General features: G+C 53.2%; 10 protein-coding genes across 10 annotated transcripts; 6 read left to right on the forward strand and 4 right to left on the reverse strand.

The window, feature by feature from the left end:
• Window positions 1–1960: 1960 nt before the first annotated feature.
• JN550_007931 (uncharacterized protein) lies at window positions 1961–3583 on the reverse strand (the record flags this gene model as incomplete). The annotated part of the gene is made up of 4 exons (XM_049319836.1): window positions 1961–2436; window positions 2508–3404; window positions 3471–3515; window positions 3571–3583. 4 exons carry the CDS (start codon window positions 3581–3583, stop codon window positions 1961–1963), a joined length of 1431 nt encoding a protein of 476 aa, XP_049169998.1.
• A 603-nt stretch (window positions 3584–4186) lies between these two features.
• On the forward strand, window positions 4187–4993 carry JN550_007932 (uncharacterized protein; the record flags this gene model as incomplete). The annotated part of the gene is made up of 1 exon (XM_049319837.1): window positions 4187–4993. The coding sequence occupies one exon, from the start codon at window positions 4187–4189 to the stop codon at window positions 4991–4993; it is 807 nt and encodes a 268-aa protein (XP_049169999.1).
• A 1412-nt stretch (window positions 4994–6405) lies between these two features.
• JN550_007933 (uncharacterized protein) lies at window positions 6406–7725 on the forward strand (the record flags this gene model as incomplete). Its single annotated transcript, XM_049319838.1, has 4 exons — window positions 6406–6576; window positions 6653–6842; window positions 6938–7294; window positions 7355–7725. The coding sequence occupies 4 exons, from the start codon at window positions 6406–6408 to the stop codon at window positions 7723–7725; spliced, it is 1089 nt and encodes a 362-aa protein (XP_049170000.1).
• A 4102-nt stretch (window positions 7726–11827) lies between these two features.
• Window positions 11828–12277, reverse strand: JN550_007934 (uncharacterized protein; the record flags this gene model as incomplete). The annotated part of the gene is made up of 2 exons (XM_049319839.1): window positions 11828–12082; window positions 12158–12277. The coding sequence occupies 2 exons, from the start codon at window positions 12275–12277 to the stop codon at window positions 11828–11830; spliced, it is 375 nt and encodes a 124-aa protein (XP_049170001.1).
• A 1365-nt stretch (window positions 12278–13642) lies between these two features.
• JN550_007935 (uncharacterized protein) lies at window positions 13643–14206 on the reverse strand (the record flags this gene model as incomplete). Its single annotated transcript, XM_049319840.1, has 1 exon — window positions 13643–14206. One exon carries the CDS (start codon window positions 14204–14206, stop codon window positions 13643–13645), a length of 564 nt encoding a protein of 187 aa, XP_049170002.1.
• Window positions 14207–15379: 1173 nt separating this feature from the next.
• On the reverse strand, window positions 15380–15592 carry JN550_007936 (uncharacterized protein; the record flags this gene model as incomplete). Its single annotated transcript, XM_049319841.1, has 1 exon — window positions 15380–15592. One exon carries the CDS (start codon window positions 15590–15592, stop codon window positions 15380–15382), a length of 213 nt encoding a protein of 70 aa, XP_049170003.1.
• A 985-nt stretch (window positions 15593–16577) lies between these two features.
• JN550_007937 (uncharacterized protein) lies at window positions 16578–18072 on the forward strand (the record flags this gene model as incomplete). Its single annotated transcript, XM_049319842.1, has 3 exons — window positions 16578–16698; window positions 16795–17232; window positions 17288–18072. The coding sequence occupies 3 exons, from the start codon at window positions 16578–16580 to the stop codon at window positions 18070–18072; spliced, it is 1344 nt and encodes a 447-aa protein (XP_049170004.1).
• Window positions 18073–18746: 674 nt separating this feature from the next.
• On the forward strand, window positions 18747–19100 carry JN550_007938 (uncharacterized protein; the record flags this gene model as incomplete). Its single annotated transcript, XM_049319843.1, has 1 exon — window positions 18747–19100. The coding sequence occupies one exon, from the start codon at window positions 18747–18749 to the stop codon at window positions 19098–19100; it is 354 nt and encodes a 117-aa protein (XP_049170005.1).
• A 1831-nt stretch (window positions 19101–20931) lies between these two features.
• JN550_007939 (uncharacterized protein) lies at window positions 20932–22167 on the forward strand (the record flags this gene model as incomplete). The annotated part of the gene is made up of 1 exon (XM_049319845.1): window positions 20932–22167. The coding sequence occupies one exon, from the start codon at window positions 20932–20934 to the stop codon at window positions 22165–22167; it is 1236 nt and encodes a 411-aa protein (XP_049170006.1).
• A 2525-nt stretch (window positions 22168–24692) lies between these two features.
• On the forward strand, window positions 24693–25964 carry JN550_007940 (uncharacterized protein; the record flags this gene model as incomplete). The annotated part of the gene is made up of 1 exon (XM_049319846.1): window positions 24693–25964. One exon carries the CDS (start codon window positions 24693–24695, stop codon window positions 25962–25964), a length of 1272 nt encoding a protein of 423 aa, XP_049170007.1.
• Between the last annotated feature and the right edge of the window lie 778 nt (window positions 25965–26742).

Below are 26742 nucleotides of genomic sequence, written 5' to 3' on the forward strand. Positions count from 1 at the left end.
AAATAACAGGTGTGATACATACCGTGGGGGCGAGATAGCAGCGGAACACTACGCAGTCAAGAGCGCAGTGGAAGACGCGGCGAAGCGGCCGCGGTCAGGATCTCTCGTAGGAAGGGGGCCGAGAAGAGTCAGTTCCGGGAGGCGGGAGGCGGGATGCGGGATGCGTGCGGCAAAGCGAGGTGGGAAGAGACGGCAAGCAGGAGGGCAGGCAGGCAGGCAGGCAGGCGGGCAGGCCGTCGCTTGGTCGCCGTCAGGTTGCACCAGCGCGCAGAGTCGACAGAGGTGGATGGAGGTTCGCGATCATGGCATTTCGTAAGCCGCAAGCCGCAAGCCGCAGGCGGAGCGCGGTGTCGTCTCGATTGCCAGTCGGTTCACTCGACGTCAGACGCGGCCCGGACTGTCTCCAGTCCGCAGTTGTGGCGGGCAGTTGCTATCGTTGGCCGGAGCGTCGTCTGCGGTCAGAACAAAACAAAAAAGACTCGGTGCGGCGGGCTGCGACAAAGTGTGGCAATGTGCGGACAAGAGAAAAGAAGATCCAGTCCTCGGGGACTGCTCGCGGGTTTCTTGTGCGTGGTGTTTGTTGTAGCTTGTAGTCGGTGGGAGCGAGTATTGCGGCGGTACTGTGTAAGTTTGATGACATGCATCATTCATTCAATGTTGCTGCTGGCTTGCCCTGCCTATTTCTCGGGAGGCGAGAGCGGCTTGCACCCGCCGTGCACCCAAGACCAAAAGCCAAAGAAAGCCAAAAAGCCAAACGTCGACGTCGTGCCGAAGCGGGATGATGAATGGCAGACGCTTTTCAACCGCAAGTCTTATCTGGTAGGGTACCCGTCGAGACCTGCCTTATACTTATACCGCAAGGTAGCCTGTAGGCAGCCCCTGTATCCTGTAGGCAAGATACTTGACTGCAACAAGGTACCTGTCACTTATCCAGTAGTCGACGGGTAACTAGCCTGAAGTACTTGTTACCTTACCTAGGTAGTCTACGGAGGTAGATAGTAAGATAGCCAGTCAAAGTGTCAATGTAAGCTACCTGGAGCTAGCGGGGTCCCTTTGGACGTCTGGTCCAAAGTGCCATGGGAACCTATAAGCAGGTACAGTATGTAGGGTGCCCAACTACTGTAATCCTGCAAGTCCACGAGAGGCCCTCAGGCACTTTCGTCCCTAGTACTTGTGGGCCTGTATTCGTGGATTCCTCCTGGCCGTTCAGTGCTGTCGTCGATGGCTAAAGTGACCCAAGTCGCAAGTCCCGGTGCACCAGCTGTCTAGGCGGCAACTGGAGCGAGCCACTGAAGGTTCCCGAGGCCATGCTGCCCATTAATGACCCCAAGTTAACTTGGACCTTTCCCTCTCAGACCCCCAAAAGTTCTGCGTCAAATTGCAGGGGTAAGAGGCAGCATAGGCAGCGAAATACAATCCTCCAGTGGTATTCGCGGGCTGTTTGTTTTACTTGGAACCTGAGATCTGGTATGCCGGATCTGGCCCAGCTGCCCACAGTAGGCAGTATCAGATCACGCATGTCCATCAGTAGACATACGGCAACTAGTATACTTGTCCAAGTTGGGTATTGGGTATACTACGTAGAAAAGTTACCTTCCACGTGACAGCCGCCAGGTCCAGCTCTCTGTCTAGCGAGTCATCAAAGGGAGCTGTATCCAATCGACCGATGCAAACAGTCGGGCATCACTGGGTTAAGCCACATGGTACGCCATGCCATGAAACAAACTCCTAGGAATGGTATCATTCACTGCATCCATCTAGTATACAAGCAATCCACCTCGAGCCCTGCATATGACCACTCTGATTGCGCATCCTGCTTTTTACACATCTTCCCTGTCACGAATAGCAATGGTGGCAATAGCAGTAGCTGCTCGTCGCTCCTCGGCACCAACATCCCGCGGCGTCACGCAGACCTGCTTAAGTGAACAATCCCCCCTTCGCCTTGCGGCATGCCTGCCAGTTACTCCTGTGCCGACAAGACACCAATGCGGCCGTCTTGTGCCACGGCGACGAGCTGTCTCGCCTCGGAGCCCCATCGCACCCGGCCCGCGGCAAAGTCCTTCCGCATGACCTCGCTCCACTTCTTGCTGCTCTTGGCGTACTGCTGCACCGTGATGCCGGCCGGCCCGGCCGTCGCCAGGAACTGCTGGCTGTAGTCCCACGCCAGGTCCTGCACCGCGCCTCCCGTCTCCAGCACCTTGGCCCGCGCCGCGTCGCCCTCTTTGCGGATGTCGAAAATGGTGACCGTGGTCTGGCCCTTGGCCGTGGCGGCGAACCAGTACCCGTTCTCCGAGAACACAATCCTCTGGACGGGGGCGCCGAGCGAGAACGACGTGGCCTGCTCGCCCGTCGCCGTCATGAAGAACCGGATGTCGCCCGTCGAGGTACCTGCCGCGAAGAGGTGGCCATCGGGGTGGAAGGCACAGGTCATGAGGGCTGGGACGGGGGTCAGCGACTGGTTCAGGGGTCCAGGGCCCAGGAGGCACCCCATGGGCGTTGCAACTTACAGGAGTCTGTGAAGGCGCGCGAGACGCGCTTCAGATTCACCAGGTCGTAAAAGGCAAAGCTCTTGTCGGCGCCGACTGACGCCAAGATATCGCCGCTGGGATGGATGGCGAGGCCGGTGGCAGGACCGGCATGGTCCGAGAAGGATGCCACCTCGCTGCCGCTCTCGAACACCTTGACGGAGCCCTTGGTTGTTGAGAAGACGACCTTGGCGCCCGTCCAGATGGAGTCCGTCACCGGCTCGTTGACCTGCAATGACCGCTCGACCTTGTCTGCCGCGACCGAGTAGATGGCCACGTCGCCCTTGAGCCCGCCGACGGCCGCATACCCTTCCTCCAGCGCCAGCGTCGTCGGCTGCTCCACGGGTACGGCGCTCTCGGTGGCGACGGCGAAGGATGAAACGTCCTCGGCGGTGGCCCACCCCTCGGGCACAGGTCGCTTCTTGCGGCTCTTGGATAGCTTGGCCTGGGTCTCCTCCACCTTGGCTACCAGTTCCTCGGGCAGGGCCTCGGCGTCGACGGCCATGGCATCGCCATTAGCCGCCGCCGAGCCCGATACCGTCACCCTCGACAGCGCATCCCGTGCCTCGTCCCGCTCCTGGGTCAGTCTGGTGATGACCCTGACGGCTGCGTCGTGCTGGTAGAGCGCAGTGGCCAGCTCCTCCCTCGTGCGCGTCAGCTGCTCACGCAGGTTGAAGGTCTCCAGGGCCAGTGCGTCCCATTCGTTCTGGAAGGTGGACAGAAGCGCGGGGATCGAGGTGAGCTTGGGCGGTCGAGGCCGGACTGTGCGGGCTGTCTTGACGGGGAGGAGGTCGTCCAGGGTCAGATCGTCGCCGGTGACGGGGTCCTTGGCGTTCTCTTCGATGTACTTCTCGATCAAGCGCTTCTCGAAGACATTGCCTGCGATGGCGGTGAGCTACGGTGCCTCGTGCGCGAGGAGCTTGGTGGTGATGGCTGTTGACTTACCTGAGAGCTTTGAGATGACGGGCTCCTGGGGAGCTTCGCCAGAGACTATGAACGCGTTAGATGCGCAGGGGCACGGGACAGCACGACGAGAAGCACTCACTTGCGCACAACATGATGACGAGGGGATGTGGTGTCGCGCAACTACTGCTGGCGCATCGAGCTGGGTGAATATGGGAAATCTTTCTCGGAGGCTGGCAGGCTGGCAGGCTGGCAGCCTTGTCGGCGGATGAGCCGCCAAGTGGGCACCAGCCGCGTGCCAGCCCGGCGCGCACCTGGCCAGCGCCAAGGACCTCTGAATGCTCAGGCACTGCAGTGAGTAATCGGCACCTGGGTCAGCGCAAGACCGGCTGTTTCGTTACCGTTGCAGCACGGTACCTGTAACAGTAAAACAGCGCTCCAGCTCCAGCTCCTGTGCTGTACAGTCACTGTAGATAGAGCACCAGTACCGTACCTAGTACCTAACCCCTAGTGCCTAGGAATGGATCGCTGTGGCACAGTAGGGACGTCTATGGCACTGTAGACCTGACTGTGCCTCTCTTCCTCCAGGGCTGTATTGGCGAGTCACTTTGCTGCGAGCTACACCACCACCCAGCAGCACCCACCACTGCCCACCACTACCCACCACCACCTGCATACAGCCAGCCCCCGACGTCGCAAGTCGCCGGCCGTCGTCTGCACCCTTTCACGATAGCTGGAATCCACCGCCGGGCTGGGCCATGCCTCAATTCACTCCCCTGCAGCTCAAACTACATATAAGAGACCACCATGACCTCGGCTTCAACCTCGTCTCCAAGTACCCCGTGAACGTAGACCGTCCCCCGCACATCCCCCTCCACGACCGCATCCCACGAAACAACATGGCCACTTCCTCCCCTTCCTCCTCCTCCGCCTCGGCTGCCCCCATTGTGCCGAACTTGCCGCCCGTCTCGTCTCTGTCGACCGCCCCCATCAAAGCCCAGATCCAGGCCCTCGACCTGCTCTTCGAGCCCTCGACCGAGCTCCACGGCCTCGCCCTGCCAGCCCTCAGACCCAGGCGCGTCTCCGCCAACCCGGGCATCTCCGCCGACCTGCCGCCGCCCCCCGGCGCGCCGCACCCCAGCGTCCCGGAGCCCGCCTTTACCTCCTACGCCCAGCTCATCAAGCACATCGGCACCCTCCTGACGCAGCTCGCCCGCTCCGCAGACGCCCCCGCCAAGCAGAAGCTCCACGGCATCCTCGGCTCCCACCCGCGCCTCGGCGCCAAGAAGGTCGACAGCGCCCAGAGCCAGGCCGAGCAGGCGTCGCTCAACGCCGGCGCTGCCGACGAGGCCGAGAAGCTGCACCAGCTGAATGCCGAGTACGAGGCCAAGTTCCCGGGGCTGAGATACGTCGTCTTTGTGAACGGCAGGAGCAGGCCGGTCATCATGGAGAACATGCGCCAGAGGATAGATAGAGGGGACATCGACGAGGAAGAGCTGGAGGCCATCAATGCCATGGTTGACATTGCCCTGGACCGGGCCAAGAAGCTGCAGGCTACCGACTGAGCGTATGTCCTCGAGCGATGCCGTCACAACGAGATACGCTCGTGTCCGAGGCCATGCTACTACTCAGTCTAATCGAATGCCTTGAGTCTGGCGAATGTATCCAGTCTGCGTCGCCTCATGGCCTCGCTCCCCTTCTAGCTGTTGCATTGGACCGTACATGCATCTTGTCCCGCGATATGAGCTGAATCGAGTACAAGCGCCCGTCTGAAAGAATCCAGGAATATATTTCCATCGGGTGTGTCAGCTATCCGTGCGAGTGGCCATGAGCAGATCGCGATTTGCCATGTTCGCTGCAACGATGTCGGCGAACAGATAGGTCGCTATTCGGATGGAAATGGCGCATCGGGTAGAATGACACAGCATACAGGTGGTGCGTTGGCAGCAGCTATTGACTCTATGAGTAACTCATTATATGTCCATCTCACAACCTATCGGATCCAGGAATGTCTTCGAGCACGAGGAAAAGGCTAGCCTTTGGCATTGACGTGGACCAAAGAAGTGGAAGTGAAGCTTACGATATCTCGAGTGTGAACTTGACGCGGATTCCGTCGGGTGTATTTGAATCATGAACTTGAGGTTCTGTAACATTATTCCTGACAAGATAGCCATCTATAGAGAACATGGCGAGTAACTTCTCTCAAATATCAGCAGATACCGGAGTGGCTGCCCAAGTCCTAGGTTATCTGCCTTTTGCATTGATTACCATCAAGCCCAATGAAGACCCGGATTGTGCCGTGAATTTTCCCAGTTCGCGCGACTTATACATGCGAGAATACCAACTGCACGACAACGGGACGGGAGAATGTGGTGGAGAAACATCTAGAGAAAGCTTGGCTGTCGTTAGGCTCGGCTTGGATATTACCAGCACGGCAGATACCCATAGCGTCGGCATTCGTGTGCCAGGTTGGTATGCACAGTAGAGAGACCCGAAGAGCCTCAACGAAGGCGGCTCAAACGCATGTCATAATGGGGCACCGGAAGACGCCCGGCGTTTAAAGCGAGACAGCGAGACATCGTGTCCCACCCGCACGTGTCTATGGCTCGTCAAGTCGTGATTGGTGGAGCACCAAGATCCGGGTCCTAGACGGCCTCCACAGTAGCATTTTCATGATTATAGGTGCGATACATCCTAGTCAACCTGCCGGGATTACGTTTCACAAAGATAAGTTTATATGAATCCGGCCGCCTTCGGCTTACGAAGTCATGGCATGTGCTGGTACCGATGGCACGGTAGTCACGGGTTCCACATCGGAAATTTGTGACGCAGTCGCAGGTGAGGCCCGCTGGTATTTACGATGAGGTCTAGAACAAAAGGATCATGGAAGTGTGCCATGTTTAATCAGATCTTTCGTCGCTGCCGCTTGTGCTTGTTTATCCTCACGTTGCTTCTTGATGAGTAACAAGATGTGACGATGGCTTCGCAGCGTGCCGTTCACCAATTCGTGTCGCCTGAGAAAGAAGTCGACGCAGGCATATGGACTCTCTTTTCTGGCGCGACCTTATTTCTCTCCTTTCGCATTTGGTGCAAGGTGAGAAGGCACTACGGACTCTGGTATGACGACTGGATCCTTCTTGTCAGTTGGGTAAGTAACTCCTATCAAGAGACCCACTGTCTGAAAGTCAGTAAATGCGGCACTTGGCTGATCAACAGCTCGATAGCTGGTGTTGCTGGCAACTGATATCTTGATTACCTATGAGATGGCTACAGGCTACGTTTCGAAGGATTGGGATGACCGCATGTTGGTTCTGATTTCCATATCATCTTGCGGAACCACCATGGGTCAGACGTGGAGCAAGTCTGCATTTGCCGTCACATTGCTGAGGATGAGCAACACATGGCAACGAACAGGTACGTGGATCAACACCAGAGCTATCAGCCTCCTGCCTAGCTTGAGCAGGAGCGCCTCTTTCATCTTGATCGGGACCTGATATGTCGCGGTGCAGTATTGTGGATAGGTATACTTACACTGAATGTCTTCATGGTCCTCAAGATCTTCGTGAGTTGGGCAGAGTATTGTGGTAAAAGTCATTACCAGAATTACTGGAGAATGCAAGGATTTTGTGTTGACTACAACTTCATGAAAAGTGCCAAACGCGTGGGCAATATTTGGAATATTATCATGGATTTTGTGCTGGCACTCTTCCCATGGATGCTCACATGGAGATTGAACATCAGCAAATGGGAGAAAATCGGACTATGCGGAACGATGAGTCTTGGAATAATCATTGCTATCATCTCGGCCGTTCGACAGGCATGGATGGATGATCCCACTACTTCGCACTACGACGACTGGTACTTCTGTATGTGGACACTTAGCTCAAGACGTGTGTATTACAAAACCACTGACGCAACCGCGATAGGGCATCAAGGACTATCAATGGTTTGGTACTCTGCAGAAGTCACCGGTACTATTATGGTGCAATCGATTCCGGTCATGCGTACACTACTGCGAGACACCACGAAGACCCTGACGTCCAAGAGATTACGGGACGCGGAGGACGGGCAGACTGCTACTCACCCCAAAAGGACGCCACTATGTTGTAGTTACGGCGGCGTTAGTGACACCGATACAGGGCATGTTGTGTTGCAGGACTTTGATACGACTTCGAGGAAGGGCAGTGTATCATCCAGCATCTCGCTGTCGCCATCAGAAGTTAGCCGTGCCATTGAAGCATCTCGAACTAAACCACTGGCCTGGCCGCCGAGCGGAACGATATGGGCACAAGCATAACGGATTGATGGATAGACAGGCCATATATGGATCGGTTTTTCTGTTGCCTGTATGCAGACTAAGTCCAGCAGATCAGCTGAAAATGGTAGCCGGGTATGTCTATTTGGTACAAGGTGGATTGCACTCAACTGAACAATAATCCAGATGATGGGCGCAAGTCCCACAGCATAGTACTTTATGCTCCAGTTATGGCGTGCAAATTGGATGACTCCCGAAGTACTCTTTATCAAGTATTATCCTTTTGGCTATTGATACACTCTCAGACAATGCGAATGAGACTGTGCTTACATTCACTAAAACCCCTTTGTTCTCTATTTTGATATAGAAGGGCCAGCCTGCCAAGCAATGATGACATTAAAAGGCCCAAATCTACAATGAGCAATGGATGGTCCATCTAGACACGAAGAAAAATTTGACCTTTTCTTATGGCAAGATGCAATACGAAATGGGGTCGTCCCATCTAGGCGGATTCCCGACCAGATCGAAGATCTACTCAGACACAACGTTCTTGACTGTGGACATGTTCCCCGTGTGCGACACGGCGAAGACCCGCAGCTTATCGTCACAAATGAGGGGACTGGGTGCCGCGGCCAATACTACCCGCAGCGGACGTCTGACGACCACAGATTCCTGTTCCATCATGGGTTGATGGACCATGCGGCCAAATGTGGCTGTCTCATCCAAAGCCTTCCAATGACAACTACTAAGGGGCTGCCGGGTAAACTTGAAAAGACTAGAATGTTTTTGATCACCGAATTGCGGCTGGAGCCCAAGTACGCAGCCATGATTGTCATTAAGCTGTTCATTAGCATGGCGCTACCAGAAGCCTTTGAGGAGTTAGACCATCTATACAATGAAGAAGATGCAATCCTTGAAGAAGCTCAACGCAAAGCTGACAAAGAGGTGGAAGATTACGAGGCGAAGAAGGCGTGTGTGGAGGAGGAAAGTGCGAAATGCATGCTAAATTGTGAGGGACATGGCTGATTGATCCAACGAACAATATCTCAATCTCAACTGCCTCTCATTTAGCTTGTACCGTGGTATGAAAGGACACATGGAATACATGAATTACTGGCTTCTTGAGTTGACGTTGGACTGGAGACAGTTCTCAGTAAGAACCTTCAAGCGGGTTTGGTACCTATCTCTAGAGAATTCTGAGCTCGTACGATATGGCGAGTAAGGGTAAGGCGCAGGGCATTGGTACTTCCTTGATAGTCGTTAAATATATTGATGTGCATCCAGGTGGCTGAGGGCTAACCCGTTTCAATGTTACTTGTGTAGCCCATCGGCCTCGGCTTTTGATCTGACAGTAATGAGATCCCTTTTCTTTCCTTAAAGCAATTGAACCCATGTCAAATTGCTGGAACGTGATACTACCCAATTAATTCAATAGCGAAATATCGAACATGGGTACATTCCAAGAAACCAACGTAGGAATAAAGCGCAGTCTCTTGGGTAGGAATTGTCAAGGCCATCCTTTTCCCACATTATGAGATATGGGGTAAGCAGCCTCGAAGGATCTGTCGCTGCAACACACGTGTATGCATGATGTTCCAGTACACGAATGATGCATCAATAGCTCAATCGTTGGCACCGTTGGTATTTTCATGACAAATAAAATCCGAGTCTTCCCACATGCAACTCTAAAGCCGGTCGACGAATCACTCATTACTGGAAGAAGTGTTGCATTTGACTCTAAACGCCTTGTCATCGGGCTGGCGGGCCTATAAAGGCTTGTTGTGGCGTTCTGACAGGATTCACGATAGCTTCACCGATCTTTGTTAGATGAGGGGTAATTTGACTTACTCAGGACCCGTCCTCAAGGTTCACAAGCTCCTTACATGAACACTAGTTCCGAATATTGCTCAGTACCAAGTTCTGGAAAAGGTATTAAAGGACAGCCAGCCCCCACGTGAAGAGGACGAGGTTGTATCAAGCTGGTGCGGCTACAGCATCTTCTCCCTTTCACTTACGTGTGAACCGTCGGTAGCTAGGAATTATTATCATAATGCATTTACCCAGCGTCTCTGCTTTAGTTATGGTCATTGTTGGCGGCGCAGTTGCTTGCAACCCTGGCTCATACCAATGTTCCTGCTGTGGCTTCCAGGATGACGACAACTGGTACTGCAGCGACCTTGTGAGTTGACCACTATCATACGTCTATTATACTCAATTGAACATACCTGATACATACCAATTAGCAAGTTTGCAACACAGGTGGCAATTGGCAGACCCTTTACGACTGTCGAAGCCAAGGTTTTAATATCTGGTGCCATCAATCAGGGAACAGCTTTTGGTGCGGCTAGGAACCTGTCTATGTCTTCGAACCACGTTATAAAGCTGTCTGTGGAAAGCCGTCTACTGGCAACGTTTCAGTTCTGAAAGCCAAGTACGATCTTTCCATCCATACGAAGATAAACCAATATATGGCTTCTGCACATTGTTGAGTCATTTCATACATACCTAGCTAGTGAATCATATTTGGGCTCCTGCACGGAAATGAACCACTTCCCGTAGCCTTAGGTCGCAACATGATGTGTTAAAGCCTCATATAGAATGACTTCTTCAACTAATAAAAAAAAATAAAAGTCTAATCAGATGTGATTTATTGTATCGTACCTTCAAGCGCAGTCATCCTAGAGCTGGGTCTCACGCTGCTGAGGTTACAATGCTCCCACAGTGAGCATTTGGTCGCTGTTTCCCGCGAATTACTATTGGGCAGCCGTGCCGGATTGACTCTGATCATGTCTACGGCAAGTTGAACATTACTTTGGACGAATCACCAGGAACCTGTGCGTCTTCTCGAATCTACAAAGAATGCCGACAGGCTGGGCGCCCTTGAGAGTATGACATAAAACTACATCTTACCTAATCTGTGCTCTAAGATCTCGCGATTGCCGTGAGTGTGTCATCCGATCCTACTGGCCAATCGTTCTGCTAGCACTGAAAGCGTACTAGACTTGCAACGATAATGTATTGATGGCCCACTACTTCAAGTATTGCTCCTGTGTCGTGCTTCTTTGGCAGGTAGCACTGCTTGCTAGCACCGGTGACCCAGGAGCCGGGCCTCTGCTACCTTCGCTAAGGGATACCACAGATAAACAGGGTAGACCCGCGCTGATTGGCTGGGATCCCGACAAAAGTATGGAAGGCAGAGCCTCAACACTTGGTGAACGAGGATTGTGATTGCTGGTTCTCGAAGCGGCAAATCCTTCGTGCCGTAATCGGCGTCATGACCACACTGAGTACATTGACACATTCTGCCAGCCTGGTGGTGTCGGACATAACTTGGGAATAGCTTCACAAATGTACCCAACTCGGGGGCGCGCACACGGTACAACTGGCACCAAAAGCATTCGTCATACCGGGGGATCTACTGCAGTCTACTTATAGAAGAACATCTGAAAGCCATGGTTATATTGTGTATCTATCTCTATCTAGTGCGTCTCCTCGTTGGCCTGGCAGGTGTCTCCCTGCCAGTTACCAGGCACTACCACGTGGAGGTGAGGAGTCCGACTTCAGTGCCCGCGCGCCGCTTACGGGGGGGAGGCAAAGCCTCCCCCCAGGGCGCGCTTCTACCAATGTTAGCTCAACTCATCAAGACTGGGACAGCATATATCAGGAATAAAGGATAAAATGATAAAAGGACAAAGAAGAAACAACGCTGGGTAGTGATGAACTGAAAACAACGCTGGGTAATGATGAATTGAAAGCAACGCTAGAGAAACGAAAATACATGAAAACAAACGCTTGAATGCAAATGAACGTGAAAGTGGGGTATGTGCTGAAAGGGAGACTGTTGGTGCTTACCTTATCAAGTCAGTCTGTTAGCAAGTCTATTCGAAAAAGGGGTGGCTGCTGTGTTAGTCGCGTCGAGTTATAGATCGTTCGCATGGTGGCATTTCGTAGAGCCGCGGACGCAGTAGATCGCGAGTCGAGACATCTAGATCCAACTGCTCCTCCTATCCAAATCTTTTTTTTTTTTTTTTTTTTTTTTTTTATAAAATTCTTTTTCCAATTTTTTTTTGTGCTTTCTTCTTTGCATAACCAACTACCACTAACCCGTATCCTCTCCCACCGGTCGCCCCGGGTTGATGCTCAATCACTTTGTCTCGACCGCTTCGTCGTCCGCGAACGAAACTCTGGCCGAAGTCGACTGCCGTGGTGTCGATGTCTTCAAGATCGGGCGCCGCTCAACCGTCTTGACCGTTGGCAGGAGGTACACCCAGTCGTCGAGGGCCTCTACCTCAGTCTTGTCTTCCTTCTCTTGCTCCTTCTGTCGACGTAACCCCCGTATCACCTTGCGGGCCTGCGACCGCCGGTAGCCCATCTCGTCGAGCAGCATCTGCAGCTGCGCCTTCCCACCACGGTGAGGTGTGTGGAGGAAGGTGTCGGTCTTCTCCTTGAATTCCTAAACCAAGTTATCTGCCACCTTCTTCCATCTCTCCACCCATGATCCCTTCTTCTCCTTGGCCTTGCCAACCCATGCCTTGGATCCCTGGGTGTAGAGACCGATCTCCAGCGTCTTGAACCGCGGGGGGAGACCTGCCATTTTGGTCAGTTGTCCAATCTTGACTACCAAGTTTGATGGGGGATGGGTGTAGAGGGTCACTTATCTTTTTTCTTTATGCGTTCTGCGTGCTGTGCGGTGTGGTGCTGTGAGCTTGTACACTTGCGAACGAATATTTTGCGGAGAAGGAGAGAAGGAGAGAACGGGCGGGGGAAGGGGGATATTTATAATTCTCGAAACTGGGACTGATGCCTGAGGATAGTTGCGCCCATTGTGGACATCCTGCTCGGGCGTACACTGAGAAGATTGTGTCGTGAACCTTGTCGCTGAGGAGCGGAGGGAAGCACCCGGCGTTGCGGCTCTGTTGTTGTCTCTCCACCGGCCGAGAGGGGGTTTGATGACGTCGAGCTGAATGCTAAAAAGGCCATTCTGCTGGCATTGGGCTCGCTGGGACTTTGCATGTGATTGCATGAAGTCGATCGGGAGTTCTGGTAGATTCCATGCTCGTTGAACATGTGCCTATTTCCTTTGGCCTGTCAAACGGTGAATGGTCTGGCGGCATCGACCTATTCCAACCACGACACATGGCCTGCCAAGCATTGCAAGCATTTCTTCATAGATGAATTCAGGCATGAGACAGCGACGCAATATTAAGCATGCTCATAGTTCCATCCCGATGGAGTTGCGACTAGCAATGTTCGTGGCCCGACGTCTTGGAATCATCGTATGGGAAGGCCTGGGGATCAATGTCCTCATGAATACTCGCGCCTGTTTGTTTCGGGGAGGAATTCTTGAGAGATTTAGACCACGCTGAACTATTTCAAGAGATGTTTTTCAATTCACGGGTGGTCCCAACTCCGGGCTTACCAGCGAGGTTCCGAGTGTCGTTCTTGCAACTGACCCGGGTCTTGACGTGCCACTTACCGACTTTTTGCTGACTAGAGTACGTTGTACGAGATGAATAGCCCAAAGTTCTGGCATATTTCAGACAACCTGTATATTCAATCAGCTATATTCTAGTGGCTATACTACTACCGAAGACATTGTATCAAAGCTACGCTGGTCACCATGATCCTCATCGGCCTCATGTTCGCTGTCAAGTGGTGACTTGGTAGTCAGAATCAAAGTGATATGTGCCTGTTCTTCTTGTACCAATAGAATAGAACGATATGTTTCTGTACTACAGCATCAGTGAATCTTGGTTATGTCCCATCTGCACTGAATTACCGAATTATAGACGCACTCTAAGAGACGCCTAAAAGCTTCTGAGCTCACAGGCTTCGGGAATGGCCATCTACTGTACCTTCCATGTCGGGAGAGTAGCCACTGAAACCCCACCTTACAACACGTATCCTGAAAGGGAACTCTCAATGCTGAACTAGGGCCCTCGTCGACATTCAAGGCCCATCAGCACAAGCACCTCGCCGCCCAAGTCAATGCCTCTTTAGCCAGATCGCGCACGTCGTCCTTCAGATTGAGCGCACCTAACGCGTTCCAGTTGGCCCAGACGAACTCCTCAAAGTCGTCTCCTCTGACTACAACCTCGTCACTGCTGTCCACCGATACTGCCCAGTTCAACTGTACGGTCTTCTGCGTCACCGTCAGCTTTATGTCGTCATCTTCCAGCCACGAATGCCTGTCCACCCAACGACCCTCACGCAGCATCCCCAAGACCTTAATGACCTTGAGACTCGCCTGCTTCTTCACCGCACGAGCTATAGAGTCGGATATGAAGAAGTCGCCGTCGTCCACCCTTCCACTCGGGATCTCGAACGGGCCCGGAGAATGCAGATCGTGGGACCTCCGCTTCAGGAGAAGAATGGTTGGCCTTGACGATTGGACGTCGACACGGAAGATAGCCGCGGTTACCTGAAGCCTGGTACCCGAATCTGAATCATCGACTTGAGTAAGGTACTCGGCTTTGGACATGGCCAGAATGTTCTTTTGGCCTGATGTCAAGGTCGGGCCCATAATAAGGGGTTCGCGGGCACGACTTGAAGGATTCGCGTACCACGCCTGGCTTGTGATCGTACGGAGTTCTGACGTCAATTACTGACTAGGTACACGAACCAATGTGTAGGTTGATAGATGTCGAGTGTCGTGATACAGCTATCAAGCCCGTTGGCTGCTCGTTAGACCCGGCCTACACCAACCCAGGTCCGTGTTCTCGGGCTCTGCTTTGACTTTGCTGGCTTCACCGGGTAGTCTAGAGCTGCCGTCCGTTCGCGTGGGATGATAGAGTTTCTGCACAAAGCCCAGCCATCAAGGTTGCCTCACGATCGCTGTTAAACCATATAAGTGGTGCTCTTGTGCCTCACACTCGCGGTTGTTAGTTCTGTCTTGGAGTATTCCCCTCAAAACTTTAGGTGAAATGTTAGCAGAGAAGTATTGATATCTGGCGTCTTGACTCCATGATTTCTTTTTGGCAACTGATAGAGTCTACTTCATGTCTCACTCAGGCCAGGGTGCCACGTGAGGTCAAAGCTAGGAACATGAAGTTTGAAGGCCTTGGAACTATCAGCGCCACCCGGGCCTGTTGCTTTGTTTCTACTGCTTGGTATGCCGCTGAAGATAGACAGATGAAACTTTTGACCAGGCCTGTCAATACGGTCGACAAGCATGATACTACGTTCTGCACGCTCCATATCAGGGATTTGCAAGAAGGAACTCTGTTTCGGAAGAATCTGGGGTAGATCTCTTGGCAGTGGATCGGCAGCATCTCTAGTGCGACCGAGGTAAGCATGGGGCCAGGGGACAGGGGATTTAGAGGCGAATCCGACAGTAGCTTGACAGGCATGACAGGCCAATGGGTTGGGCGGTTACTTCTGGTAGATGGGATCAAGACTGCTTGTAATCATACGGGGGCATCATGATATTCAGTCAAGTGTCTCTGGGCAAGGCAAACTGCAGTTAGTGGTTCCAAACGTCGTTGCATTAGGTCACACGACATCGGCGGCGGCAGCCTTTCTAGGGAACCAACCCCTGCCACCCCACCCCAGGCATCGTAGCACCAAACGGTACTGGCGGCTCTGCAGAGGGATCCCTTTACTCACTCGGTACCTTTAGTGGAGTGGATGATACCGGCTGAACTGGGATCAATGATGGCCTGGCCCGATTTTCTCCCTGTACTTGAAATTTTCAATTTCAACGCCTGAGCTCCTTGTCAAACTCGTGAGCGGACCGCACGCGACTTGCGGGTGTATAGAGCTTCTCGCCTCCGGTTGCCCGGCTGGCCTTGGGGCTCTGAGAATTTGTCGCAATTCCCTCTGTAGCAGCTAAACAAGCTAGCTTGGTCTTGGTGGCCAAGCCAGCGGCTGGCAACGCATGGTGCAGAGCAGGAGGCGCATAGCAGACCATGACGCTTGCGACAATGGTGGTGATCGCCGGCCGAGTCCAACTCCCTAACGTGGCATAGCGGCAATCAATACGGGAATTTGGAGCCGCTAGTTGACGAGCTGGTCATCCCTGAGACCAAGGTTAAATGCAGTAAGCTTAGCGCCAATCACTAGAGAATCCCCATCACCAAGATGACCATATTGAGTGGAGCAGCCCAGGCCAGGGGTCGTGGTTCGGTGGAGGTGGTCAAGGTGGTCGTGTAAAGGGAGGTGGGCAGAGGTGGGAAAGCCAAGGATGGAGCGAGCGCCGCCCATGTAACGTCTGTCGTCTGTCAAGGCTCGCCTTGTTGTGAGGGTTTTCTTGCAGCGTTCTTTCATCTCTATTCGCAACTCTTCCCCCGGTGTGACGGTTGGGCAGCATCTCTTCACCAGAGATCCGGGTACAGGGCCAGTCCATAGACGGCGCTGCACATCTGGACTACATACCGGAATTCCTCTATCCTCTTTGCATAATATCTACTTAGTAATACCGAGTTCCATTGCTCACCACGATCGCTCTTCACCACACTCGCCCGAGTCCAAAAAATCCTCAGCCTCCCATCGATTCGCGCCCGCTATTAACCCATCTCTTGTTTTCCAAGACAACCTCTGTATATACGAGTCAACACACAATTACTGTTGAAGACTGTGGACTGGGTTGAGGCCGACGCTGCGACAAAACCTCTCGTTGAGGAAACGGCATTCCAGGATACGGGCCGGCCGCCTTTCGTTTCCGCAGCTTGTATAATTCCCTTGTTCCGCGACCGTTGACGGAAGTGTCGACCCTCTCGCTCTCTCCGTCGAATTCAGCAGAGGATTATCTCCTGCCAAGCGCCGCATTCAATCTGGCTGTCATCGAGTCGCTTTATCTGCGCTTTTTGAATTGTCGAGCCAGCATTTGTTTCTCACTGCACCCTGGTAATCAGACATTCGCTTCATAATACGGATCCAACGATTCATACCCGACCATGCTACGATCACTCTTGCCCGTGGGCATTGCCTTTCTTGGGGCGTCAACCGTGCTCGCCCAGGGACCAGCTACCTGTTCACTTACACAGAAGTGTCCAAAGGAGGCACCGTGCTGTTCACGTAAGTCATATCAGTCGCTCCCCAGCGGGTCCCCTGCCTTCGACCCGACCGTCTCTGCTGGCTGTGTTAGTGAGTCTATCTAACATGGATTGCTAGAATACGGCCAGTGTGGAGTCGGCGCATACTGTCTCGGAGGATGTGACCCTCGGATGTCGTTCTCCCTCGATGCCTGCGTACCGGAACCGGTGTGCGCCAGCAAGACCATGAAGATGGACAACACGGACAACATAGTCGACGTGTCGAAATACCTCGGCGACGCGACAAAAGCCGACTGGGTCGCACAAGGGACGCCGCTTCCCTTCGAGGGCAACACTATTTTGACGATGCCGCCGAACACAGCGGGCACCGTGCTCGCCTCAACCGTCTATTTGTGGTATGGAAACGTCAAGGCCAAGATCAGGACCGGCAGAGGGGCGGGTGTCGTGACGGCCTTCATCCTCTTGAGTGATGTCAAGGACGAGATCGACTACGAGTGGGTTGGCACCGAGCTGGATACTGCCCAGACCAATTACTATTTCCAGGGCATCCCTGACTGTGAGTACCCGTGTCCCAAGCTTTTTGGCGTGCATCATTAGCTCATTTCTGCAAGACACGCATTCGGGTAACATTACCGATGTGTCCAACACGAACGAGAACTTCCACGAGTATGAGATCCGTTGGACGCCCGACGACATCACTTGGCTGGTAGATGGCAAGGTCGGTCGTGTCCAGAAGAAATCAGACACATGGAACGCCACCGCCAACCAATGGGACTTCCCCCAAACACCGTCGCGTCTGCAGCTTTCCATCTGGCCCGGCGGTGCCAGCACTAATGCTGAAGGAACCGTCAGCTGGGCGGGCGGCCCCATCGATTGGAACAGCGAGGACATCAAGCGCGACGGTTATTACTACGCCACATTCAGCGATGTCAGCATCGAGTGTTACCAAACGAAGACGGCCCCTGGCACCAATTCTGGGAAGAGTTACACGTTCACGGACGCCAAGGGCACAAACGACACAGTCGAGGACGGCGATAAGAACCCGGTTCTCAAGTCACTCCTGGGTACTGGTCTAGACATGGACAAGGAGCTATCACCCGACTCAGACCCTTCCGAAGTCATCCCTGGCCTAACAGGTGGTGGGCCTGGTACCAACGGCCAGGCAGCCGGTGATGCCAATGGTTCTGGCTCGAGTGGAAGCTCTGGCTCTGGCTCTGGATCAAGTGGCAACGCTGGCTCTACACCCAAGTGCAGCTCGTCTAGCGGTTGGCAGCAGGACTGTGGGAGCGGTAGCAGCAGCTCTGGCAGTACTAATGAGGGTGCCAGACAGGAGCACGCACTCGGAGCGAGTGCATTCGCTGCGCTCATTGCCGTCGCGGGCATGCTCTACCTATGATCAGCGGCCCCTATTCACTGGTCTGCAATTTATATATAGATATTTATCGCTTCAGGAACCCTGGAACCTGCGGCTCTCGCTCGCATGGCATTCGGCGTATATGCGCACCGGCTCTTTGTTTTCTGGGACTGGGATTTGGGTTTGCGAATCTGGTACTCTTTTTGGAGTACGATCACCAGGAATGGGCACCTTCTATGTACCGTGCCACGGTTGGTAATGGCAATTGCCGTCCACTCCTTTTGAACACTAAGAGGCGAGACACAATATCTCACAGGGTTGGGAGTATGCGGAGAAGAAGTTCAGCAAGGATGGAGACCTGGGTAAACCAGGCGGAGGATGTAATGAATATTCATCTAAGACAGAATAAAAAAAGTCACTGAAAGCTTAGACTAAGACCTGGTCTGCACGGCGGAGCTTTGCAAACCGTCATGTCATTCTACTCTTGCTGTTGAGCTCCAATTGTCCTCCCTACAAGGATAGTCTCCAGCCCCAAAAAAGCCGACTCTGCTGCATTTTCCGATGCATGCTGCGTTATCGGGAATTTACTAATCAACAATCGCGTAGCATATAAACCGTTCAACTCAAAGATCGTTGACCCCGCCCCCGGGAGAGCCGTGTTCTGCGACCTCATGTTGAGCAAACGTTTGTCATTGTCTACTAGTCGCCACGCCACAATGGAGCAATATGAATTCCATCCTTACCCCCGGCACCCGATCAGCGGCACAGACAGAGTCTGGGTTGAGCTCGAGCCCAATATCCATCAGATGACTCTCAACGAGGATCTAGCCGCAGGCCGCAGGACGGTGCTCCAGCGATGGCAGCCGAGGACGGCCAACGTGCAGCAGAATTTCATCCACGAGTACGTAGAGGAGATCTTCATTGTGGAGGGCGACTTGGCGGACATGAAGCGCGGTGGGAAGTGGCAAGCAGGCTCCTACGCGTACCGAAAACCCGGCATGGAACATGGGCCCTTCTACAGTGAGAACGGGTGCTTGATGTTCATCGTTATCCAGCCAGCTGCAGAGTAGAAGATGCAGCTTATGTGAAGACTCGGTATGGATTATCGACTATTACCCTGGTACATAGTCAACACAATTCAATAAAAAATACCTCGAGGCGTGGAAACTAGCGTTGCAAGGGCATCTGAGCCTCCCTGTGTAGCTCTACTCATCAGATACCAAGTAGGAAGTGCCTGAAATGAGCAGTTGTATACGATGCAGGCATGTGATGAGATATGAGTAGTTGTTCTGGGCACCGTCTGGCGGCGTATGCTCACTCCGTGGCTTTGCCTTCCGCAGCCGGAATCGCAATGTCTAGAAAGGCGAGTGTACCAAGTAGGCCCTGCACTCGCATCACAGATATAATAGGATCAGGTTAGATAATGTCTTGGTGTGTAAAGCCGCCAACCGTAGATTCCACGACATGTTGAAAGCTCCACCTCAACTCTGTGGCTCCCGCTGAGCACACCCGGGTGGGACCCGGTCCGTGAGGCTGACGTTCAGATGTCCAGAAGTTGAGGAGGACTTGTGCCATAGTAAGCAGCCAACAGTGCCAACACCGTTCAAGAGTGTTTGCTTGAATTCGGTAAACCGCTAGCCACCAGTGAAGGTGCACGCAAACAACCCTGCCTTGCCTGCCCCCAGATGTATCTGATCGATTGGCGGTCGTCGACGTGCGTTTGTTTCATGTTTCGAGCAACATCCAACAGCCTGCAGGTGGGCGGCTCAGATCTTCAGGGGCGGTGTACTAGTGAAGAGCGTGCCCAGTGGCCCGTAGCGCCCGTGGGGTTGAAGTTTAGCCCCCGGGCTGCTGCTGGCTGCCCCGTGGGCGCCGTGCAAAGAGGCCTCAGTGAGGCAAGGAGGCCCTGGAAGGCTCTGGCTGGTTGCACTGCAGTCACCTTCGTACTGCATTCAGTCCATTCATCCCAACTACCTAGGTAGCGATCGACAGGTCGCATCCGATGAGATTGGGATGGAGAGCCCACCTGCCAATCTTCTCGCAGGATTCGGGGGCGCGGACGGCCAAGGTGGGCTCCCAGCCAGCGGCATGGAGAGGATCGTTTCCGGTCGGGCTTAAACTACCCCGGCCGATCAGACGACGCCAGCCGAATTTATTTTAAGGTTGCACCGCCGTCCAGTGGCGGGCCCCCTGGCAGCACCAACATCAAACCCGGCAGAGAGCCCCTTAGATACACCCATGAATAAGTTACCTGCCGTGGCGACCACAATAAATAGATAAGTCCTGCTGCACATGACAGAGTATCATCATTTCTCGAAACAGACAGGCTTGCACTGCGTTTCCGAGGTGAGATCGCAGCCTCAATCGTCTCAGTAAACGCTCGAGGCCATCACATTGGCTCTCCTCTGGCATACCCGAGAGCTCTCTTCCCAAACACAGCGTGGGGGCTGTGCAGCGTTTACCTATCGACTGCCCATCCGGGTGTGAATAAGCAGCGCTCCAGATGAATCAGGTCCGAATATTCTGATTGACCCAACCACACTCTCTTTGACCAGCTGCACGGTTTCGAGGTTGTGAATTACCACAAAGAATTCGCGAGTGACCTTGACGTAAAATCCCTGGTGCCTCAAACTCAATTTCTTTGTCCACCAAGGCAACGCCTCTTGTTACGAGTCATTCTGTACACACCCCGACGAATTTATTGTCACCACCAAAGACAAAACGCCCGCAGTCCCGATTGTCTTCTGGCTCCCGTTTGATCAAAGGTCATCCCTGGCGGCAGCCTATTTGAAGTCCTAGGTCGACCGTACCGAGGCGTGTCCGTCCTGCCGTGCGCCATTGCCATCACCAACACACCACCAATCCGTCAAACCATCACCATTGAAAAACGAATCAACGAAGATGGTACGATTATTAACGCTTTTGCTTCCGCTGGGCCTAGCCTCAGCAGGCCAGATGCTTACCACGCGCGACCAGTCGGTAGGCACGTCTCGAAACCTCATTGTGGGAGCTCCCGGCCAGATTCTTTCCTACAGTTTCGACGGCAAGGTCTTCGCAAACCACGCCAACGTCACCGAGGCCGGTACTTCTGCCAGCTGGATGATCTTCAAGTACCCGAACCTCCTGTATGCCGTGGATGAGAATTCAAACAGCACCCGCGTCTTCAATTTCAACCCAGTTGACAGCACCCTCTCTGCGGAACCTGTCTCAGCCGCCAATGGGTCTTCTGGCGTGGTCTCGCTTGCGTTCGACAAGAATCAGACTCACCTCGTCGGAGCATCCTACAGCCAGGGCCAGGTTGATGTTTGGGACATCTCGCCCACAGACGGCAGCCTCAAGCTGCTGAAGCAGGTCCCGCTTCCCGGTCCGACCGGCCCTGCAGCCGCCCAAGCCGTCCACCGAGCTCACCAAGCTGTGCTTGACCCTACTGGACAGTTTTTCGCCATCGCAGACCTCGGTGGCGACGCGATCCACTTCCTGGATACCTCGAGCTGGGAGATCACCAACAGTGCTGTAGTTAAGCCTGCCGGCGCCGGACCCCGCCACGGTGCGTTCATCGGCGGCGAGGACATGTGCTTGCCCAAGTACTACGTCGTCGCCTGCGAGTTGAAGAGCCTCATTATCCTCTACGAGCTTTCGCAGACCGACGATGGCAAGATTGAGCTGAAGAACCCTCAAACCCTCAGCACCTATGGCGACGCTTTCCCTCCTGCCAACGCCACCAGCGCAGCTGCTGGCGAACTAATCGCGTCGCACAACGAGCGGGACATCTATGTCTCGAACCGTCTGACCGGCAACGCAACAGACAGCATCTCGCACTTCGTCGTCAAGGACGGAAAGCTTCAGTTTGCCGACCAGATCTCCAGCGGCGGGTCCATCCCGAGACAGCTCAGCTTCAGCACCGAGGAGTCATTCGTCTTTGGTACCAACCAAGGCGGAGATAGTGGGTTGGTGGCATTCCAACGGAATATGGAAGATGGAACGCTGTCAGCCCTGGCCGCTTTGAGCAACTCAGAGATCAGTGCACAGGGCACCAATCTTGGACCACAGTTCGTCCAGGAGATCCCAATGTATACCCATCAGATTCCAGCCCAGTGGGTGGATGGAGTTCCGCAGTGGGGGAACGTCCAGGGCTAACGCAGACGGCCCAGATGGTGAGGCGTGGGCTGTGTGAACGGATAGAAGGATGGCAGTCATGGAGAAGGCGTTACCTGGGGACCATTTATGGCAATGGTCCGGTTGTCTCACATTAGTGCGCAAGATTCCCAATGCGATTTGATTTTCCGATATGATATGACCAACCCTAGCATGAGTGACGAATGTGGCAGCATGTGCCCTATTACCAAGCGTTGTTCCCAAAGAGCCATGGTCCTGGCAGGCGACTTGGATTTTTACTGACGAGATGCTATAGGTCCTGTGTTGCACTACACGTCAACGAGTCTCGTTTGAATGAACATCGCATCTCACCAACTGCCTGTCTGCGGATCACCTCATTACCTTGAGTGCGCCCGACATCGTCGTATTCAGTTTGAAAGGCACCCAGGGGGAGCAAGAGGTCCAATGCCACCCCCGCCCTGTGATCGATCCCGCATGGATCAAATGCGAATATCGGCACAAGACCCTGACGGGAACTCGGCTTTTCAGGGGTGTCTCATGTTCTAATGTCGCCGTCAACCGCAACTAGCAGCACACGGAAAGGGCCGGCCAACGGACAGGCGTCGTTCAGCTTCACCCAGGTCGGACAGCAATTATTCGCCGCAGCTGGGGAGGGTAGTCATTTTTTTTCTTCTTGGGCTCGTGACCCTTGCAGCTCGCGCCGCGATTGGTCCCAACCACCTGCCAGGCGTTGATACGAAGATGGGCAGATGCTGTGCCATCTGAAAGTTCCAACCTTTGCGCCGTCAGCAAGTTTTTCTCTCGCAGGTAGGGCACCCGGCATGCCTCACAGCAACAGGTACCAAATCAACTGTACACATCGCAGCTGACCGAAGATTCATCGTGCCGCTCATTCGCTTCTCCAAAGTGACATTGAACCAGTGTCTAGCATCCAAATGTTTGCGCTGGACCATACGATCTGCCCTCTGGGCCTCCAATGCTCTGTTGGGCAGGCAGTAGACGAATGGGGTGTCGTGATGCATTCGGAGTTCATCTATAGAGTGTCCGCGTAGACGGCTCTCCATCTTCCCAACGCATCATTAACTTCTCGCTCGAACACGGGCTTGCCCACCATTCACAGCGCAAAGAGCCGGCCTTAGGCCGTCTCTGCGTCTGCGCCAAGGGTACTCCAACGCCCAGCTGCCCCTTGATGATGACAGCCTGGACTGAGAGGAATTTGGCTGCTGGCCGGGGCGAGGCGAGGTGCGTGTGGGGAAGCGCAGCCGAATGGCTGCGACGGGGCCCGTGACAAGCATGAGGCTTTTGCAGGGCCTGCTCTGGAAGTCCGGGGATCTGACCAGGTCTGTCTGGGGTGCTTTAGATGAGGGGCTTGAATTGACCACATGGCCAGGGGTTTTTTTTTCTCTCGAAAATCTGCCACCTCATGCAGAGACCGGGGGCTTCTTCAGCAGCCCACCCAAAAAAAGGAAACAGGAAATGCGACGATTCGCACCACAGCGCCGTTTCCTGGTCCGCGGTTCAAGTTTTGTGATTCTTGCATAGGCACAAGTTGGGCAGCTCACAAGTCCCGACCTCGCCATCACGGAGAGTCTGAACCTCGCACGCTTCCAACTTGCCGGCGCCAATTCTTCTCTGGTCATGTTGGCTCTGGATCTTCCCCCAGCAGCATCCCCTGTCTCTGTCTGCTAGCGGCACATCGTTGCCTACGGGATCTCAATGTGGTTCTCTAGTGCCATCGGATGCGGCAAGGTGTGGATGGTACGTGTACTCCTGTCTACGACCTACTAGCCTAGCCTGATGCCACCCTCTCCTCATCTAATACTGTTCCGGCTTCTCGGTATACATACAAGCCACATAGCTGCTTGCCCAGACCTTCTGTGTTCTAACTTACGTACACGGAAACCACCCAGATACTCTCTTCGTTCTTTCACCTCGGCTTTGCCCCGAACTCCTCAAGTGTACAACAACTACGGGATTTCTCATTTGGTTGACCTTGTCTCTAGTGACTCCAAGACTATATCGACAAATTTGTTGCCGCAGTGGACGTGGTGACCAACGTCCCCTGCTAGACTCATACAAGGTACTGCGCGAATCACCAACTCTGTGTGCCGAACAACAGGGACCCTGGAGCCCTTGGACCCGTGGACACCGACCACTCCTTTCTACTTGGCTTTTTCTACCGAGCATACATTTACCCCACATATCACCACTCTAGGTTTCCATCACAATTGGCACTTCCATAGGAATCGTGATTACCGATCATCTTGTCGTTGGAAGCCTACCTCTGCCCTTACAGTGTCGACCACGCCAACAAGTCTAACTGTTTGGCTGCCAAAATCGCATGTCAACCCTTCTGAGTCCTAGACGTATATACAACTAAGAAGCCCCAGTCTTCAACGCGCCGGACCCCAAGGTTCGATACCCATTTGACAACAATGGCAGAGCTGCGTATATGATTGTGGACCATCTTTTGAGTCGGCGACCTCTCTGACTCCTCCAGACGCTACCCGGGTCTTTTCAGGGACCATTGAATATCGCCGATAAAAATGGTTCTGGATGTAGACTCTCGTCCATCTGGCCTGGGTTCGTATACCAAATGGCGACCACACTTCGAGCAACGCCTGGACACCATAACGGCAGCCCAGCCTCAATCATACGGGTTACTTCCGCCCTCTCCACCATCGTCCACGGCAAAACGATCAAAGCCGCAAATCAAAGGCACTGGCGTCGAGAATGCTCTGCATGGCCACCTGAGCAAGACCTTTGACATAGTTTCAGGTCATAATTCCACGCCCACTGTACATGAGGGGTTGCTCTATACTTCCCCGACTGTTGTTAGTCGTCCAGACGGCAATATGTCTACTTCACCCTCGGTCTTCCAGGAGGATCGAGCTGAAGTATGCACCAGCCAAAGCCACCCAAGCCATCAGCCTTCGTTACTAGACACCGTCATTGCCACCACACCACAGGGTCTATATTCAACTATCCAATCTGTCGAGCCCCACAGAAATTCACTATTACAGAAGCGCGTTCGTGCCTCCCATGATGTTGATGGACCCCATACTGGCCATCTCCCTTGCAAGAAACGCCGCTTGCGTCTCCAGCTCATCACTTCTAGACTTTCCCTGCCATTCTCCCTGCCCGCAACGCATATATTGAATCGCGAGTCCGACGAAGATACTCCCGTGATCTCCAGGTTCGTCAAGTATGCAGCGCTGGCTGCAAAGAGAGCCGGCCATCAAACAGCTTTGGTACGGAAAGCTGCCATAATGAACCGTGTACGGCTGACTGCCAGGAAGGCGGCGATCAACAGAGGGCTTGAGCGGCTGTGGAAAATGACTGGAATGGGGAGCATGTCTCATGGGTTCCAGTTGGTTACCGACAGTACCGGTGCAATGTTTCCTGGCCGTTCAGGTGAACAGGTTCCGGGACCCATAGTGCCTCGTGCCTGGCGGCCGCATACAACCACGACAATAGTGGACAACTCGACGGGGTCAACCATGACTCAATTCAGTGAGGTCCACGACTCAAACGTTTCGCGTCTGGACCCGGTACAGCATCCCACAATAGCAGAGCATGCTCCAATGGCTACTTCCATCATGACACCGCTGGCCGGGGCAGACGAGGATGAGGCTTCCTTCCCAACATCCGACCTCGACAGATATGCAGAGATAAGTGATGAAGAGCTGGATGATGTATACGCAGATTTTGGGGTCCTCTTCGGCGGTGGTGCTGGCTCTCCAGAAACATCGGAAGACGATGGCCACTTCTACGAGGAGTACCTCGATGAGGTAGACGGCATTATATGGGCATCTTAGGTCATTACACTTGGATTTGGGACTTTTGGTCCAAGGGTAACCATAGCATCATTATCATCAGAGCACGTAAGCAGGGAAAATGCATATTAGTAGCATCAGCACAATTCACCCAGTTGTATTCCATACGCTTTACTATTGTTCTACTGATTCCTCGCCCCCCTGGGTTGTATAAACTGTAGGTGTACATAGTGTTCCCTTTTGTTATCCTTTTTTTTTACCACTATCATTGCTTGGAAGTGACTAGCTATGTTATTAGATTGGCCTTATTGTTATATGTCTCCTTCGTGTCCTCTCTTATTATTCATATGTTATTCTAGTAGCCCATCCTTGTTATTCCATGTCTCTTTTTTATCATCCCTGATTATTTATATGTTATTCTAGTAGCCTATCCTCGTTATTCCATGTCTCTATCTTATCATCCCTGATTATTCATATGTTATTCTAGTAGCCTATCCTCGTTATTCCATGTCTCTATCTTATCATCCCTGATTATTCATATGTTATTCTAGTAGCCTGTCCTCGTTATTCCATGTCTCTTTCTTGCCATCCCCTCTTATTCATACCCTATCATTCATGTTATTCTAGTAGCCTGTCCTCGTTATTCCATGTCTCTTTCTTGCCATCCCCTCTTATTCATACCCTATCATTCATGTTATTCTAGTAACCTGTCCTCGTTATTCCATGTCTCTTTCTTGCCATCCCCTCTTATTCATACCCTATCATTCATGTTATCCTAATAGCCCACCCTCATTATTCTATGCCTTCCTTCTTGCCATCC

This window comes from Neoarthrinium moseri (genome assembly GCF_022829205.1).
Source record: "Neoarthrinium moseri strain CBS 164.80 chromosome Unknown scaffold32_Wmoseri_CBS_16480, whole genome shotgun sequence".
In the NCBI taxonomy this organism is placed as follows: Eukaryota; Fungi; Ascomycota; class Sordariomycetes; order Amphisphaeriales; family Apiosporaceae; genus Neoarthrinium; species Neoarthrinium moseri.